Source organism: Phaenicophaeus curvirostris, chromosome 2 (assembly GCF_032191515.1).
Source record: "Phaenicophaeus curvirostris isolate KB17595 chromosome 2, BPBGC_Pcur_1.0, whole genome shotgun sequence".
Lineage (NCBI taxonomy): Eukaryota > Metazoa > Chordata > Aves > Cuculiformes > Cuculidae > Phaenicophaeus > Phaenicophaeus curvirostris.
In genome coordinates this window covers 422231-435291 of record NC_091393.1, presented here as the reverse complement: position 1 = coordinate 435291, position 13061 = coordinate 422231, and the positions used below count along the sequence as shown (strand labels likewise).

At 38.6% G+C, this 13061-nt stretch overlaps 1 protein-coding gene across 1 annotated transcript in view; it reads right to left on the bottom strand.

Annotated features, from left to right (window-relative positions):
* Positions 1–13061, bottom strand: part of LOC138717589 (all trans-polyprenyl-diphosphate synthase PDSS2-like) — a 121256-nt gene that overhangs the window by 64803 nt on the left and 43392 nt on the right. Inside the window, exon 2 of the mRNA XM_069851119.1 lies at positions 7947–8078. Coding sequence (XP_069707220.1) covers positions 7947–8078 — 132 coding nt within the window. The remainder of the gene's footprint in view (positions 1–7946; positions 8079–13061) is intronic.

Here is a 13061-nt window from a genome sequence, read left to right as displayed (position 1 = left end):
ATTTGGAGTTGATTTCTAGCGTTGTGAGTGGAAGATGATCAATAGGAATATGTAATCAACTTATATGTGCTTTTCGTCTCCTGAGACTTGTCCTGTAAATGAGATTAAGAATCTCAGAGGATTTACCCTGGAGAGCAAAAACTAAATAGAATAATACAGAATAATCACTTGAATTTTCTCTTACTAAAAGCTAGGGGAAAACTACTAAGGATTGGGAAACAAAATTATACATTTCGTAAAGATATAACAGACACTACTGCTAAATATTTTGAGACATTTTCCCTATTATCTTTCAAACAAATAATTTTGTCAAGAGCATCATACTTCCTAATGTACTTAGATACCAAATATTTTAGGACCATACATTTTCTCTACCAGTTAATTAGCTAAGCTTTCAAAGCACATGCTAGCTGGGATACTGCACCTTTGCTGAATGCCAGCTTTCCAGAAGTTAAGATTAAGAACAGTAACTCCCAAAGGAAATCATTTTTATGATAAAGAGTCATAATGTGCCCTGGTAAAGGTGAGGATTGATTGTTATGGCCTATTGTTACTATAATTAGAAGTCAAATACCAATTAGCAGTTCCATTAATAAGATTAATCTCTGCAATATCTGCAGCTGAGACCCAGGGCTTGTATGCAATAAGCCAGTGTGAATTTAAACTGCAACAGCTATTCTACACTAAAACTCCCGGTCTGAATACTTAATGCCAGACAAAAGAATAAAGCTCTTCCTTTTTTTGAGTTCTGAGCTCCTACATACACTGTTGGTCTTAATACATCTCTCTCACTTCTTGCTTCTTTATTTTTTTGTCTAAAAATGCTCTGTCATGGTTTACTCCATTGATGGGGATAGGTGCAAAGCAGCATGAAGCCTCCCAAACTCTGGTCCACAGCCGCTCCCTCTGCATTGCACCAGGTCAAGGTAAATGTAATTTAGTTTTCCATTACTAGTAAACTTAGACAAGTAGTAATGGAAAAAAAAAAGGTTCTTCCAAATATGGAAGCACTCTTCACATGACAGAAGTCCATGAAAAAGTTAGGCATCATTTACTTATTTCAAAATGTGAAGGTAACAACCAGTTAAATCCAATCTCCTAAGCTAATACACTGTATAGTTCAGAGTACAGAAACTGAAAGAAGGGAAAGGTCTGAAATGAGGTAAGAAGTCAAAAAACCCTGCTCTTTGTATTTTTGTATCATAATTTGTGGGTCATTGTTTGATTTTATTTTATCTGAGTTTTGCATTTACAATAACATCCAAAACCAATTTGTCCACAGATAAACCTACACCAAGCAAGAGGCTTTGTAATGGATTTGCACCTTCATTTCTTCCTTTTAAAAGGAGACTATCTGGTTTCTTTGCATAGAACTATTATTTAATGGAATATAGATTTATTTGGAGACATTTCAGTTGGAAAGAATTAAAATAACTATGAAAAATTATAAACATCTTTAAGCTTGTCTACAGTAGAAAGAATTCGCTGGTGAGCTGAGCAAGCGAAGGTACAGCTCACACAGTAAAAGACCTCTTTTGACAGAGTAACATTTACCTGTTCCTAAACCAGAAGGTAGCCTTTTGCTGTTGTAGTTATCTACCCAAATTAAAGATGCAACAGTCTTTCGAGTCAGGAACAGCATTGTTATCTCTCGGCTGTTTGGTTGCATTCACAAGGACAGGACAGAGTCTCCTTGCCAATAACTGGAGCCCTCAGGAAACGCAGAGCTCAAGGCACGCATTCTTGTGGAGCACTTATTCTGTTTATCACTCAAACTGGAATATGTTTTATATTTTCTCCATCTCTAGAGAAGGTGTGCTCACACCTCATAAGCTATTATGCTAAGCACATGAAGCAGAGCGTTTCCTTTTTAGATCCCTCTCAACCATAAACCCCCCCGGTTCAACAGCAGGCCAGGACACACTCATTGTCAACAAACCAATGTCGATTTGTGCAAATTTGTTCAAGCTGCAGGTCTAAAAGCATACTACAACCAGTACATAACCTCTACGCCTTCGACTGCCCTAGTCCATACTCACCTTTATAGACTGAAGTTGTCCAAGGACCATCATTCACACGGCTTCAGTTTCCCAGAGGCAGCCTGGTTGCCTTTCACGCATACAGCAATTACAGACTGCTCTAGCGAGTATAGCATCACCTCTGTTTTGCGTGCCACGGCATGGGTTTTGGAGAAAGAAGAGATAGAGCTGCAGATGGCAAGCTGTCACCTATGAGAAATGGAAGAGATTCCTAGTGTCCCCACTAACACACAGCAACTTTTGGTGGCATATCCCTAAGACAGACAAGACCTTTACACTTCTCATAGAGGGGCCTTGACACAGCCCACGTTACTAATTCTGAAAATCTTGGGATGGAAAGTTCTTTGGACGTTTCAGCTCTCAAATGACTTTAAGAACACCTGCCAAGCCAGATTATGCCAATGTCAGTGTGGCCTCTTGTAAGCTACATAGTCACAAATGCATACCAACTACAGCATTAAGCACAGAGCACGACTCTAAAGGCAGGAGGTAGAAAGTTCACTCATCTGTTTAAAAACAGTCTTCTTGACAAGGTGATAATGAAAATACGTTCTTGAAAGACCTGAACTTTTTGGAGAAAGTTAGATGAGTCTGACCTCACTGCTTACTCTGCTTTGAGCAGGAAGTTGTTCTACAGACCTCCTGAGATCCCTTCTAACTTGAATTACCCTGTGAACCTAGATGTACTAGCATCTGGTTTACCCTGAAAGGAGGGTAATGGAAGGGACTTTCTCTGAAGATGCTGTAAAGCTCTTCTGAATTCAGGACAAGGAAATTAAGTTGAACAAAAGCTTTGTTTTCATATCTAGCAAAGAAAACCTGTGAGTAAACTAGATGGAACTGCAAAGAGTAGTATGTCCTCTGTCCTTAGAATGATGCTTACGTCCTCCTGACTTCTTTGCAATCAAAGACACTTCCAGAGGAAAAGCAACCAATGGATGACTTAACCTGCTGTTTAAGAACAGGTATTTCTTGGAGACCTTTAAGGTGCAAACCAATGTTTCTTTAGAGAAGGTGAGAACAAGATGACATTGGTACAGCCACAATAACGAAAAGCATGTGAAATCAGACTGCGTGACCTGTATGTGCATGGACATCTCCAAACAAAGGGTTCCCAGAGCACTTAGTAAGAATTACTACCAGAACGCAACGAGCAAAAGACCTACCACAACAAGGAGTTGGCACCTGCTGCTTACTTCCACTTAAACCAGGCTTTTGTTGGAAGCAGCATCAATGCTGGTTCCAAAATCATTACTAAAACATGAAGTAAAAAGATTGTATGTTCATGGTCAGGTCACTGTTACTACAGTACTACCAGCACTCTTGCAAACAGCAGAAAGGATTCTGACCCAGAGACAAGTTTACCTAAGTGAATACCTTCTTCTTGTAGGAAGGCACATTCATCTTGCAGGTGATGAATTCCTGGAGCTGCATCATTCTGAGGTAGAAGAGGCATGAACGGAGTCCCGTTTTCATAGCACAAATCCAGCAATCTCTTTGCTGGGCTTACCAGGTTTTAGTACAGATATGAAATAGCACTATCTATATTCCATTCCATATACACAGACAAACACTTGCTGAGTATGGCAGCACAGAAAGGTCTTTGCTTGTCAATGACCACAGAATTCACCACAGTGTGAATGCACAGGCAGATTTGACTGAAAAAAGGATTTTTTTTTTTTTTTTTTAAATCTGACATGCATCCAAGGAAATCTGCAGAGCTGACTCAATGGATGTCAGTACTAGAGAGTATTTTTGAAACTCGCACTAAGGCCAGAAAAAAAGATGCAAAACATCAAAACATGATAGAGAAAAGAAAATAACTTGCTGTACCAGAGCCAAGGACAGAAACCGGAAGAGATGGCATAAGTCTGCTTTTTTGGTGTCACTTGCATTTTAGGCTGCAATATAAAGGCTATGTCAGGAATTCATTACTCAGTATAAAGCCAAGGAGATTCCTCAGTCCCCAGCCAGTAGTGTCTGACATTGCCATGTAAACAGAAAAAAATACTCCCTTGGCTATTTAGTGAGACAGACACCAAGCCAGCCTTGGTATCTTCAACTATAAGAATGTAGCTCCAATGATGAAGCATAAAGCTGTAAGTGTTCAGAAGCCATATGATCCTGGAGCTTCAATTAAAAACCTTACTTCCAGCAGCAAAGAAAAGAAAGCTGTACACTTGGCTATCCAAGCAAGTTTTGCTCTGAAGGAAGGCAACATAGAGAAGTAACAGACTCTAGTATAAACACCAGTTAGGAAATGCTTCTCAAAGCTCTTATTATGAAGCTCTTCTAAAGCTCTAGGCTCCTGTGTCACACCTAAGATGTTCTCTGATACTAGCAGCATGATAAACTACTTAGATTCTGCCTAAATGTGAGTTTTCCTTTCTCTTTGGCACGAGAGCAGGAAGGAGTTTCAAAGGAATATGGGATGCACACTTCACTGGAGTAGAGGCAATGGCACTGACCCTTACGTGATACTGCCTGCACACTCTGTAGTGAGCGCTGCACTTCATCATTTGCAACATTTCTGTAGCAAAGGAAATATTTTCCTAAAGGCTAAGAGATCAGCAGAGAGTTTAAACTTCAGGAAATGTGTCCGGTAGCTGAAATAGAGCTGTTCATCATGCTGTTACTTCTCTTCATCCTCTTTCGGGATCACTGGTGCTGAGCTGGAGGTAAAGCCAGGAATAAAATCAGGTTGCTGGCAACATGACAGGGAGGTGGCTGTACAGAGTAAAGCATGCCAAGCAGGCTTTCATTACACTTCCTCCCTTATCTTCAGCATGGCTCATAAGGCATCCAGCAGTTACTGTGATATCCTTGCATACAATGACCTCCACGCCCCCAGCTTAATGCAGGCAGATCACGTCTCCTGCAAAATTATGAAGTGTTAGAGCTGGAGGCAATGTCGGCCAGAGGCAGCACCATATAACTATGCTAGTCCTGTTCCTGTAACTACCTAAATTGTGGTCCTCATTATTCTGGAAAGGATTGCTCGCTGGTAGCAGGCATCAGTTTTGTTCCATTGTATACCAGTAAAAAACAGATGCCAGCTAAGCAGCTAGCTGATCTATTTTTATACATTTAGGTCAATTGTCTCATGAATTAACACATCTAGAGAACAGGAGAATAGGATTAAAATAAAAAATTGCTATTCCAAATTCAGCTCTCGGTGTCTTTCTGTTTTAATTACAGTCATTGTATCGCTTGCTTATATTGTGATTCAAGAATATGAAACAGAGAGAAGAGGTTACGCAGAACATGCCAGGTTCCAAGATTAAAAAGTCCACAATGTTTTTCTGTGGTTTCTAAGTTAAATAATTATCACACTGCTACATCCTCCTGGTCACAGATCGTATATTTAATGTAGTACCAGATATAGCAGCCTGATGTAACCTCCCTATCCTCTGTGGGGCTGAATATTTAAAAAGAGCAGAAGAGCTGGTTCCAATACAAACAGTGGGAAAAGAAAGACTGGGTTGATGCAATCACTGACAAATACTGGAATAACTTAGCTCATGCTCGGATTTCAGGAATACTATTAATTAATCACTACTAAGTACCCTAAAATCAAGTGAGCCTTAACTTAGCTAACAGTTCACAATATAACGTTCACAGCACGTAAGTATCAGGCAATGAAGATCCTCATTACAGTGCCAGAAATAATATTTCCAGCAAAATATTATATATAAAGATGAAGTAATTCTATGGCATGGCAACAAAAGGAGCTGTATAGTTTACAGCTGAGTTGAAAATCTGCAAGAACCTATTTTCAAAAAATACTTTCCAAAGCTGGAGACTTATATGAACAACAAAGGATTAAGCGTGTTTCTTCACTTATATCACTGAGGGATATACTTTGCCTTCAATATGTATGTCTAATATACACACCGTATGTAATTACACTGTAATCAATATAGCAGAAAAAAATGTACTGATAGAAAACTATGTCTTTTTGTTCTTATTTAGGAGAAAACAGTTCGTAAAACACTTATTTGTAGTAAATAAAACAATCACAAAATCCCTTTAAGATCACAGTTTTACAAGCTGCCTGTTCTCTTAGCTTCATACAATGGAGCATATTTGGAAAGGTACCTTAAATAAATAAAAGAGTCCAAAGTCAAAGACCACAGTGACTTCAGTGCAGGGCAAGAACTGGCCACTTTGGCACAAAATGAAACAATGCATCGGTGTTCTCCTACTGTGCACCAGTTTGCTCATATTTACACCACGCTACAAACTTAGAGTCATTGAAAATCCATTTAATTTAACAACTCCGTAGTTATCACTTTTTGCAGACAATAATGAACCTTAAGTGAACCTGTGTGGGTGTATTCAAAACTGCTTCATATTTGGAGTAACTTTGCAACTCCAAACCAGGTATTGTAATGGCTTTTGACTTGCTCAAACTTAGATTATTAGGCTAGATTTTCAGCTGGTAGGACTGGAATAGTTCCAGTAATGTCCGTTTACACCAACTGGCTCATTATGAATTCAAGGTCTTGATTTGCTCCTTAATGAATACTTCCACTTGTCACCTTCCCAACGGCAGCTTTAAATGCTCAAATGTTACCTCCACGGTCAGAATCATCATACTCAAGAACTCAGTTACCAAAAAATAATGCTTTTTCTCTCCTTTTATGATGCATACTTAATGTAAACTTTTTTAATCATTCATGAAACAAACTAAAACACTTCTTGTGCCATAATTAACTAACTAGAATTATGCTTTCATACAGAATTACTAGAATTATGCTTTTCTAAATCATTTGCATATAAATATAAATTTCACAACCCTAAGGGGATATTAAGGATGAAACAAAATAAGAATGGAATTAAACAGCTAAGGGGACAGCTCTCCATAACAAGCCTCTTTTATAGCCTTGTCTTTTTTCCCCTGGCTTATTTCATTTCTGTCTGTACCCATTTATAAATATTTTCCTCCTGTTATTTTCAGATACTGCATATCTTTGAACATCTCTGTTTGGTCTTTTCAATTTTACAATTCTAAAAAAATTAGGACACAAATACATTATTAAGTTTGTGTATTTTCATTTAATACATCACAGTGGTCAGAAAGACAATTCATTGAAAATACAACAGTCTGTTCCCTCAACCAAGCAATGCTCATCATTTTTCAAAAACATTTAAAAAATTCTAATTTTAAATTTTTTCAACAAAATCTCACTTATTACTTCAGTGGAACAGTTACCTGTCAAATACATGAAGGAGAGCAACCACTCATTGATTGCTGTTGCTACTAGTATTAAGTAATTCAGTTCAAATACTTAAAAAAATATTTAGGAGCTTGATGAAGCTGAATTATCTCAGCGAGAGCCTGAGGAAACTTAATGGTAGGCTCAGTTCTGCTGTGACACGTGGGAGGTAAAAACTATTCTGCACTGCTGTCTCGTGGGAAAATATCCTTCAAAGGGGCTATCGCAAAACTTATGTGCTCAGTTAAACTAATTGGTATTACCCAAGACTGGTAATCTGATTCTGAAATTTCTAGCAAGAAGGTGTACCTAAGTAACACCCAAGTAAGTCAAAATGAAAATACTCAAAAATATTTCTCTAGGATCTTTACTTTCCCCACCCCACCCCCCCTTACCTCCTAAAATTAACCTTAACAACTATCTTGATCCAAATGTTTTTAATCAGGTTGTCTCCAAAAGCCACATTTAAGACATAGGCATGGATATTATAAGAGCTATATACAGAAAGTAGGAAATGTTTTTCCTCTGTGGAAAGCTTATAATAATCCTGAGGAATAAAGTTTTGTAATTAGGTTAGTACTGATCTTCCTTAACAACTGAACAGGCCACTTAAGATGCTTCAATAGCACCATTAAGTTGCCCAACACTTGTACCTTGGTGTACCTTGCTAAAGGAAGTTACAACATACCTGGAATAAATTCCACTGACCATGTTGTGCTGGAAAGACAGATCTGCTGTGCTGGGTCCAGCAGCCTTGGAAATTAGCAACACGACCAAACCTCGCATCTGTAAATTATTTCGGCTATCATACACAAACCCCCTGCAAAAAAAGAAAGAAGAAAAAGCATGTTTTCCCAATCCATTTTCACTGGTCATACCAAAGCAGAGACACAGACTCAGATCTCAGGCTGCCATCTTTTCATCACATCTTTAATAGACACACTTGCACGGAAATAAGCTGAAATTATTAATTGTGATTTTTTGTCATCCTTTACCTGACAGTTACAATGAAATACTACTATTGCAGAGAAAAGCAAGTATTCAGGATTAAATCTTGTTTATTTCCAAGGAGCAGATTATATTCTGTTTCATGTCATGTCATGAAAGGAGTATTTCAGAACAATTCAATGTGATCTACTGTGACAGGAACATAAGAGCTTTCATTTTGTTGTTTGAAGTACAAAAAACCCCAAAGAAGCCTTGTACTTCAAGAGAAGAAAGGGAAAGGAGGAAAAGTACAACTAAAATCTATAACCTGCTGAAAGAAAAACGTTTAGATAAGAGTGGTTATGAACATACTGCACAATACATACAACATGTCTAAGTACACTAGGAATAGACTTGGCAGAAACTGATAAAAGACAAAGTAAAAGTTAAAGATAAACAAAGTAGAGCTGGGCTCAGAAGGAAACTGCCCCGAAAAAAACACATCAACCACAATTCTAAATGACCACTTAGATAGAGTATCTCAGAAATTAACTTGTTTTAAAGCAAGCTTAGCTTTCCTTCTTGACTGCAATGCTTTCAGTTGTATTCTTCTTCCTGTCCTTGGCAAGCTGCTTCCTACTTCCTATGTTCATAAGCCAAAATATCTAGAAAAAAGAATAATACATTCTGGACACTATTAAATTTAGAAACTAAATTCCAATAAATAAGAGCCCATATCTTTTGTCATCTTTATTTGTTAAATAAATCATATGAAGAATTACATCACAGATTACTAAGCACTTCAGCTAATTTTATTTCAGATCATAACTGCAGCCCTAATGAACTGAAGGAAGTCAAAACAGAACTGTCTTTAAAACACCTGAATGAACATCTAAGATGTTGATCTTGGAAGTACATTTGAAGAAAGAGAACAGCAGAAGTAACTTTAAGTTTGGATTACTTTCATTACATTTAGACCACTTCACTATGTAAGAATACCCTCAGTATCCTATTTCATTTGCAGAGACATAGAATCATAGAATCACCAGGATGGAAAAGACCCATCGGATTGAGTCCAACCATTCCTATCAAATACTAAACCATGTCCCTCAGCACCTCATCCACTCGTCCATTAAACACCTCCAGGGAAGGTGACTCAACCACAAGAAGGACGTTGAGGCTCTGGAGCGAGTCCAGAGAAGAGCAACAAAGCTGGTGAAGGGGCTGGAGAACAGGCCTTATGAGGAGCGGCTGAGAGAGCTGGGGTTGTTTAGCCTGGAGAAGAGGAGGCTGGGGTGGACCTTACTGCTCTCTACAACTACCTGAAAGGAGGTTGTGGAGAGGAGGGAGCTGGCCTCTTCTCCCAAGTGACAGGGGACAGGATGAGAGAGAATGGCCTCAAGCTCCGCCAGGGGAGGTTCAAGCTGGACATTAGGAAAAGATTTTTCACAGAAAGGGTCATTGGGCACTGGAACAGGCTGCCCATAAACATTTAAAAAAATTTATTTAAGCAACACCTTTCTGTGTGAAAGCTCTTGTGCTATTGAAAAAAAAAAACCCAAACCTCATCTTTTTTCTTGAGTCTTTACAACCTTTCCTACAGTGATGGGAAATGGCCCCAACTATACATCTCAAAAAGCTCTTGGAGAAGAATGAGAGGGTCTGCCCAGGTCAGTGGTATGAGACAGCTACTGGGCTTGAACTTCACACCTCCACAGATTCCAGACTAATGCCTCCCTCTCCAGAGAAGCCCTGAGCTCACACTTGGTGCAGCTACAGCCTACAAACACGACTAACAATTACCATAAGAGGAGGCCAGTACGGCTATCTACCACAACCTACAATATTTTTAGCTCTGATGAGGTCTAACGAGCCAAGCCAGGCTATGGTTTCTTGTTCTGTGCCTTTCTAATATGCCCATATCCCACTTGCTTCACCTGTGGACTAAAAAGGCAGGCCTACACAGGAAAAGTTAGGGCTGGGGAATACCAAGCCCAGCAGCACTACACCCCATACTCACAGTAATGTGGGCAGTTGTGGTGTTAGAGAAGGTATCAAATACATTTTCAAAAGGGAGGGAAAGTGTGTATGGCCTCAAGCAGTAACAAAGTCTGGTTCAACTACGTTGAGGTTTTAAGAACCAAGCAGCTACCAAATATCTGCAGTCAAAGATGAAATTTAACCAGAAAGAAGCATCATCCACCAATCCTAATCTGCAGTAATGCAATTAAATATTACTATCTCTTAACAGAGCAGTAAAATACAAATAGTAATTAACACATTACCTTGCTAGCTATATTAAAATAAACCAATTAAAATGCGTCTGAAAGTTAGGAGAACATGGATAATCAATATTTTAGTGGTAGACATTCAGCACAGGTTTTAGCACAAGATCCAAACATAACTTCCTGAGGAGAAACCATGCCACAGAGCCACCAGCTCTCACTTCTTCCATCCTCAAAGGTCCTTTAAAAAAAACCAACCAAACCAAACCCTACATAAAACAGCAATAAGAACTAGTCAAAGGAAGATACTGTATAACTTCCCAGAGCAGGCAATGATTTATTTTTGGAGATCAGTCCGGCAGCACTTCCCAACCACCCAAACCCAGGCGAGCTTAACTCTCCCTGGGAGCACATGATGCCATCCTGTACGTCCACCCATAGTTTGCATAAAGGATACATAGAGTGAGGGGTTTTAAAGAGGAGAGGATAGCTACTTGCTTTCAGTATTCTGTAAATTTGTAACGTGCCTATCTTTACGCACACTAAGTACACAACAAAATAACTTTTCTTCCCAGATTCCAATACACAGTTAAGACAATGCAGCAAGGCAAGTTAAACACTTAAAAAATCTATAGATTTCCAAAGTCAGAGCCACAATGGACACAAAACTAGTCAGGCAAAAAACTCAGAAAATGCATATAATGAATAATACATAGTGTGTATGTATCCTGTACGCAGAACTGATAATTGTTTGTGGTGGTATAAATACTTCTCTGGCTTGAACTTCAGTTAACAACATTACTTACAAGCACACAAATTACGCATATATTTCCCTAACACTATTTACAATTCTATTATTTTTGAAGAAAAGTGGTTTTAGGAAAAATTGGTTTTCCACACAGCTATGCTGGTAAAATACCTTACTAAACGCAAGATCCCATGAGAAATTAATAACGCTCCTTTTTTAAAAAACCCAAATGCAGCAAATTGTGCTGATATTTTTAACAATCAGAACACTGTTTGGTTTTTTTTTTCACGCCCAGTGCTCCACAGCTTGCCAGGGGACAGGGTATTACAGAAGTAGAGAAGAAAGGTATTCACCACACGATTATAAAGTGCTGGCCTTTAAATAAGCCTCTGTCTAGATTGACAGCACTGGAACTGAAGCATTGCTGTGCTTTTGCCAGATTCAGACTAGATGAGGAACAGATGCAGAAAGTTACCTGTGCTGAAAATATTCAGTTTCACAGCAATAACAAAAACAAGTGTTCAGAGCTGTTCAGGGGAGTAGCAACACTGCTACAACAAATGCCTTGAATTCTTAGCAGGGAACCATTAACCAGAAGTGCAGCTGCATGTGGGGAAAGGAAGAACGGGACATGTAAATGAAATAGTGTAATAATGAGGAGCAGCATGTCTGTCATTTCTACTCCTAATCATAGAGCCTATTTGTTACATATGGTTTAGATGTAATTTTAGACAGGATTTTCTATGAGTTACCAAACCAGTAGTCAAAGTCTAATTCCATCAAAAACATGACTGAAGGTGTGCTACTGACATGTAACATATCCACACTAAAGCAAACCGCATTAGTGTTGAAACAAATAAAGCCTATGGTGATCATCCTTTAGATACCAGAAACCAGTGCAGCTACTTGACATGGCTTCAGGGGTCACATTCACATTCTGAATTAAGCTCCCAGGAGGTATTCTGCACAAGTAACAGCTACACGAAAGTCTTCCAGATGGTGCAATTAGTCTTGATGGGTATGTGGCAGGAGACAGGTGCCTCTGGGAAAAGAAAGTGAACTAAAAGCAACCCAAGTGAAATTATGCACACAGAAAAGAGACGCATCAAGCTGAGACTCTTCTGGAAAACCTCTGCTGAACACCATAAATACATGCACAAGGTACCCTAAAGAAACATTAGCACAATTTTGCATGCTCCAAGTTACAGGCTGGGTATCTTGCAAATTACATACTTCATTTTCAGGGGACTGCATAACAAAAAAGGTAGGTAAAGTGAAATACTTCTACAATTCGGTTCTGCAAAATGTTAAGGATTCAAGGAAAAAAAGAAAAAAAAAAAAAAAAAAAAAGCCCCGAAAGCATTTACTCTAGATGTTATCCATGTGACAGAATAACCCATTTGAAAACTGGCAGATTCACAGTTTTAAGTACAGAACACTTGACAAAATATTCATCTTGCAGCCGAGGGAAGAAGTGCCTGGCTCTGACACATGCGCAATACGACACTGTACAGCACAAGAGACTCACACCACCCACTCAAGCAATGACACTGGCTAATAGCTAATGTGCTGCAAATTACACCTCCTACTACCAGAGTCCGTCTGCTGCAGAGAATAAATCAAGCAAACATGAGGATTTCACTTAATGCTCTGTGCATTTCTCCACATGTGCAGCCATTTCATTAGACTTTGCAGTTAAAATATTAATCTCCCATAGTTTTCAGGTTTGACTCCATCAGTAATTTACACTTTCATTATAAAAAATGAAATTGACTATTTTTTTGCAAGCATCATTCATATTTTTGAGCATGCTTGTTTAAATACTGCAGAGATTTTTAAATTATTTGCATGAGACAAAACCAGCTAATGTTCTTACCACTTTTTTTTCATTAAATTAAGCTCT